Raw genomic sequence first — 6,000 nt, forward strand, 5'->3', positions numbered from 1 at the left:
CCATCAGCAGCTGGAGCCCGATAGAACACAACTGGCCTTGCTCTCTCAGGGTTGGTCTGATGATCAGCACAGGTGTCTGTTAGTTGTTGTATCAGATGACCAAGTGTATTAGAAATGCCTAGTGATGCTGCTTCAGTGGCAGTTCGAAAAAAGAGAGGTGGTGGCTGGCTCCACATGTGTGCTTTACCCTCCTGGAGTTGGGGTGCTACTAGTGAGAGGGGGAGTTCACATGAACAGGAATTGGATAATTGGCCTTCCAAAATGGGTAGAAATGTCAATATGTTTAAATGTGTAAAGAATAAATGCAAAAATAAAAGGTTTTCAGAAGGTCTCCTTGACTATAACATGCATCCTTACTAGACCCTGTTTAAATCCAATACGGACATCAAACTACGGAACCTCCAGTTATTCTGATACACAGCATTCACACAGACGTCTAAATACCTGTTCTGGATTTCTGCAAAACCCTGGTAAATACCATGTATCTGTGCACTCCTTCCTTTATTCCAATCAGAGCTGCGGCGACCTGGGAATTCCCTAAAGAATGCTAGCAGTCAAATCTCTCTCGCAAACACACCTACATAAACACACAAACATCCGCTATAGTCATCCCGGGTGCCAGCCACCCTTGTTTTTGTTGCTCTGTTTAATTACAGTGCCAGTGAGAGCAGTCACCCGTGCATAATTACCCCCAGTGTACAGCTCCACCACTGAAGTCCCACAGAGGTAGAAAAAGCACACCAGCAAACTCCATGGATGTCCCAATTGGAAGATAAAGAAAGAGAAGGGTGTGTGTGTGTGTGTGTGTGTGTGTGTGTGTGTTTGTGTATTTAAGTAATCCAGTGAAACACAGCTGAGTCAAGTCCTCTATAGAGAACTTCCTCTTACATTTCAGTATAATTGTATACAGAGAGGAACTACATAAACCACAGGATTTAATTTATACATATTAGGCTGTATCCTTAATTCTGCAATGTTGTACAAAAGCACTGCAGTCTGTTTCACGTGTAAATATACTGCAAGTCTGCACAGCATCTTATTTTCTCTGTGCTTTGAAAGTTGCATATCCCATAATGTTGCCATCCCAGGTTTCAGTTAATAATGGCTATGAGGAATCCTTTTGCATCTCCTTTGGTGTTGTATCACTGTTTGTTGTGTTGTCTGACATGCCACAAATCTGACTGTTGTTCTTTAAATTGTGTCAGAACTAACTGAATATTTTTACATGTTTTTCCCCCTTTTCCTTTAAGGTTGACGTTTTGAAGATACAAGGTTTTTGTGTTTTGTTAAAGTTATGGTGAACATCATCATGAACATCAATGTAAAGGTCAAAATTGGTCTTTTTTTCATTCTGTTCTTTTTTGAAAACAGAATAAGTGACAAAATACATAACACTTGTGGGGGGGTTCCTAAATCAACATGAGGTCAAAATAGACATGACAATACGCTTTTTGCTGCCATCAACAAAATTCTGACAATTCTAGTGGGATATTTCATCACACTTTCAACAAAACTGTTTTGATTAAATTAGACTGTTTTCTGGCATTGACTGACTTTTTAAAGACAAGTCTACATATTTTGGCAAGGGTTGAAATCAGGACTTTGGAAAAGCCATTCGAAAAACTTGATGTTAGCCTGCCTTATCCTTTCCACAGCCACATTTGGTGTGAGTTTGGGATCTTTCTGTTTTAACACATATCCTTTGATACGTCAGGTCAGTCACCACCTCCCCAGCTCCGCCACACCAGCTAACAGATGCCTGTACCAGCCAACATTGCTTTTAGAGTTATGAGGATAGAGGTCAGTTTTATTTAAGTTTATATTAAGTTTTTGGTTTTACTATACTCCATTTCAATTACATTAACCATCTTTGAAGCTGTTCTTCAGTTTCACTGTTGGCACAGTTACTACTCTTTTGTCGAGTAGTGTAGGTGACCCACTATTATAAAACCCTGTTTATTGTGTGGGTCGTGGTTGCATGGTGGTGACACCACAAGTGTTAACAGTGCCATAGACTGTGGTGAAAAGTTTAGCTCTAGCAGCAAATGTGAACCTGTGAATGACTCAATACGCTTGCAATATAGTTACCACCACTGTGCCCTTCAGCCTCACATGTTACTGTGCGACACATTACAGCTGACCCCTCTAACCTTTCCAAAAGGCACATGATTACGGCACTGAAGCAGGATATATGTGCAGAGCTGCTCTAACAGGGGTCTTCATATACTCACCGTCTAACAGGGCAGAGGTCAGTGCTCAGGTACAAACCTCACAAGACTATTATTACACAGTTTTACACATGTGGAAGCTGACAAGGAGGGAAAGGGTATAGAAAAACATTTATCAAAAAATTACTGGGTAAATCAAGTATAACCAAGATTTTATTTATGAATGAGAAATATGCAACCTACATAAATCATGTATACCTGGTATACCCAGCAAGAATATCTGATGAAGAAACTCCCATCCCCCAAGTTCTAGCTTAGTATACTTTTAGCATATTACATTTTTATTCTTTCAAGTTACCTCGCAATGCCTCTTAAACCTGTTCTTAAAAAAGTCTGAACAGTCCCATATGGTCAAGATGTCAATGTCTGTTGTAGCTGGGTCGTCTGACTGGATTGGACAAACAATGGCACCAATGCAGGATGAGGCTCAGTTTAAAGCAGCATTATGCAAGAATTGTTTTTCTTGGGCTCCCTCTACAGGTAAGGAGTGCAATTCAATTTTACTCCACTACAGTGATGCATCATGCACCCCTCCACCCCCACCCTTCACCCCCACACATGTGGACTTCCATGGTAATGTTACAGGATTTTGCACAAAAATGAGTTCAAGAGTTAAGCAGTTGTCTGGAGAGGTCTTGTCAGCATTCTACCAAAGTAACATAGTGTAGCAACAGCGCTCTGGTCTGAGAGTGGCAATGGCAGAGGCACTGTTCTCCCTATTCCAGTCAGTGAGGCATCCAATGGATTTTAAAGCTGCTGTTTTAAGGTAGATTTGCTACATAATGTTGCTTTAATGGTAAGAAATAATTAGCTGTAGAATTTGCTATACCTTGGCATGATCCCAGTGTCATTTTAGACAATGAGGTGAGATTCATGTAAATAAGAATAAGCATTACATATGCAACCAAATACACTTCCAAATACTCTCCTATAAAAGCAGATTAAATTCCAGCTAGCTGATGACAGAAACCTTACTGATTTCAATGTACTTTTTAGTATCATGAAACAGATTCCAGGCCTTTTGGCAGTTTCCTCAGTCTCTCCTCAGTCTAGCCTATGGATGGCACAAACATGTGTGTGTCTGTTTTTATCCATTTTGTTTTCTCAGTAACACCAGTGGGATTTGAAATCGGCCAATGTATTATCAAACCGCCACTGATATCTAATCCTCACTGGCTTGTAAAATGTCAGTTTGCGTCTCTTTCAGGCTGTTTCCTGCGGTTGGCTTCAGACAATAGTTCATCGGGTGTTGCAGAGCTGTAGGACGCAGGAGTTCAAGCTGCAATTCTGGGAATGGTGCCATCCCTCAGCTGTGCGTGGCACACTACACCACAGCGAGCTGCTGGCTGCGGTTATGCCAGCCTGCCCAAAACAACTCCCACCGCTGCCAGTGGCCAGCTGTGCAGGCCTGGCGCCCGTCACCAACTGGCAGACAGCAGGCTAGTATCAGCCCCAGCCAGGCAGGGCTACCACCCTCAGCTTGCATCCAAAGGCATGCAGAAACCCAGATAACACGGCTTTGAAACAGCAGAGAACCGGGATCCATACCAGCCGCATTTCATTGTGGCTGACACTTCGTGAGTGATGTCTTTGACCTGTTCTAACAGGCTGTTCCACGAGCAATCAGTATTAAAAGAGAGTGAAATTAGATGTTGCACCATGCTACAATTGATGTGCAAATGTTCTCGGTTTACAGAGTTCACAAATGTCATTTCTTCAAGCAATCGGTTGATTGTAGCAGTTAGTTACACCCCCTCCCAGCTCATGCAGAGTGATAGATTTTCATCTTCTGTGTCATTATGCTGTCATCATTTCTGTGTTCTTAGAAACTTGGGAACACACCTTCACATTATCATTACGATTTGCATAAAAATCAAATCACCTCAGACTGGCAGCTTACATAACGCTTTATAAAAAGAACAGCTCGCCTTGAGGAAATGCATCAATCAAATATGCAACAAATCAACATTTCTTGGGAAGGAGGCTTGCAAAATATGGAAAAGACTTTGCCTGTTCACCCTCCATGTTTAACTCTATAAAGATCCAGGTTTACTAGATGTAAACCGGGCTGGGTTATTCTGCAGTTAAAGAAGTGATGGATTGGGATGTAATTGCAGATGTATTCCAGATGACATACCTCAAGGTGTTGTCCACACAGAAGCCCTTTGACCTGGCCAAGCTGGTCAAGAAGTTCCTCCTGCTTTTCCCCATTCTTCTCTCCACCAGATACACGATCACCTCCCCAAACTTTTTCCCCTGTTGAGGATGAGCAGGGGTCGATTCAGGTCGTCTGCGTTTCCTCAAAAGAGTTGAAAGGCTTGTCTGGAACATATCTGAACAGGTTTGAATAGTATCAGCAAAGTTTTGAGGCAGTCTGAGAATTTCTCCGAGACCCTTATGACAATAATATTGTGGTTATGCTTTGTCAATGACACACTCGGAGAAGACCCCTTTCCTGCTATGGTGACGGCTGGCATCGATGTCTTATTTTTCTTTGAGGGAGAGAACTGGCAGTTGGTGTGGTGGAGTGTGTGTTTGTAACTTGGCAGAGAGGAAGAGACACCAGAAACAGGTGTCTCTGATTTGGCACACGTTTGTAACCACCCGGGTCAGGCAAGGAAGATGAATGGAGGCCAGAAGACATTGAGAAGACAATGTAAAAGGGATGTTAAGACGGGTTAGGGTTGGCTGGTGGTAAAGAGCTATAGTCATTATGCGAAGGTAGTGAAATTACTAAACTGCAATATATTCTCTCTCATTTCTCCATGTGGCCAATATATACAGTAAAGGGAAACTATTACTGGCAATGAACAGAATAAAAGGAACAATGAAGGTGGAACTGGTGTAATCTGCATTATGAAGCTGTGAGGGCCAGAGGCGGACCATGCTGGGCTTGTCTGACTGAGGCCATGTTCTGTCTCGGTTTCTCCAGGGGGTTTCAGGTAACTCATCACCATTATGGACCCTCACAGCTGGTCAGTGATGTCCAGCAGCTTCCCCCACACGCCGCCCATATGTGGCCCAGCACCTTGTCCTGTTCCTGCTAGTTCGTCCATCTGCTCCAGCCAGCTAATGAGCACATCAGCGAAGATGGAATCCTTCATTAGCTACTCAATAGCCACAAAACAGCATATGTGGAGATGGTCAGCCAGGACCTTTTTGCACTCCTTATTCCACTCTGCCTCTGCCACTCTGTCTTTAATATTTCAGGTTTCCTGCTTCTACCCTTATTTTGGTTATTTGCTTCTTCATCTGCTGCTGCTTCTTCTTTCCTTTAGTTCTCTTTCCCCTTCTCCATGTTCTTCTTTCTCTTCCCTTTAGGGACCCTGAAACTTGTACTGTCACTCTTGCTATCTAAATAAGTGCAAATGTCTTGTCTATAAAACAAATATCAGAAAGAGGTTTATAGTGTATATTAAGTGTAGAAACGTCTTTTTCTTAGGCAGTGCGTCCAGTCCTGCTCCTGTGGTCCCTCTGCACTGCACATTTTACGACTATGACATTTTATTGCTATTCTACTAAATATAATCAATTATAATAGAGATGGACCGACCAGTGTTTATGGGTTTCTGACTCTGGGCAGGGCTGGATTCTGCATTAACCCTTCCATGCAGACACTGTTCAGTTCTTGTGGTGTCCCATGCATTGATAAAATCCTTGCTACCTTGCTTTTTGGAATCAATTACATATACTCCAAGCACTAGCTGCAAGAATCCATGAATTTTCATGCAGAACTGCTCTGTTTAGATCAGAGTTGTTAGCGGTGTTTATT

At 42.5% G+C, this 6,000-nt stretch overlaps 1 protein-coding gene across 1 annotated transcript in view; it reads right to left on the reverse strand.

The window, feature by feature from the left end:
- Positions 1 to 4,559, reverse strand: part of dntt (deoxynucleotidyltransferase, terminal) — a 117,670-nt gene extending 113,111 nt beyond the window's left edge. The window contains exon 1 of the mRNA XM_072677028.1: positions 4,366 to 4,559. Coding sequence (XP_072533129.1) covers positions 4,366 to 4,559 — 194 coding nt within the window. The remainder of the gene's footprint in view (positions 1 to 4,365) is intronic.
- Between the last annotated feature and the right edge of the window lie 1,441 nt (positions 4,560 to 6,000).

This window comes from Salminus brasiliensis, chromosome 4, assembly GCF_030463535.1.
Source record: "Salminus brasiliensis chromosome 4, fSalBra1.hap2, whole genome shotgun sequence".
NCBI classification, from domain to species: domain Eukaryota; kingdom Metazoa; phylum Chordata; class Actinopteri; order Characiformes; family Bryconidae; genus Salminus; species Salminus brasiliensis.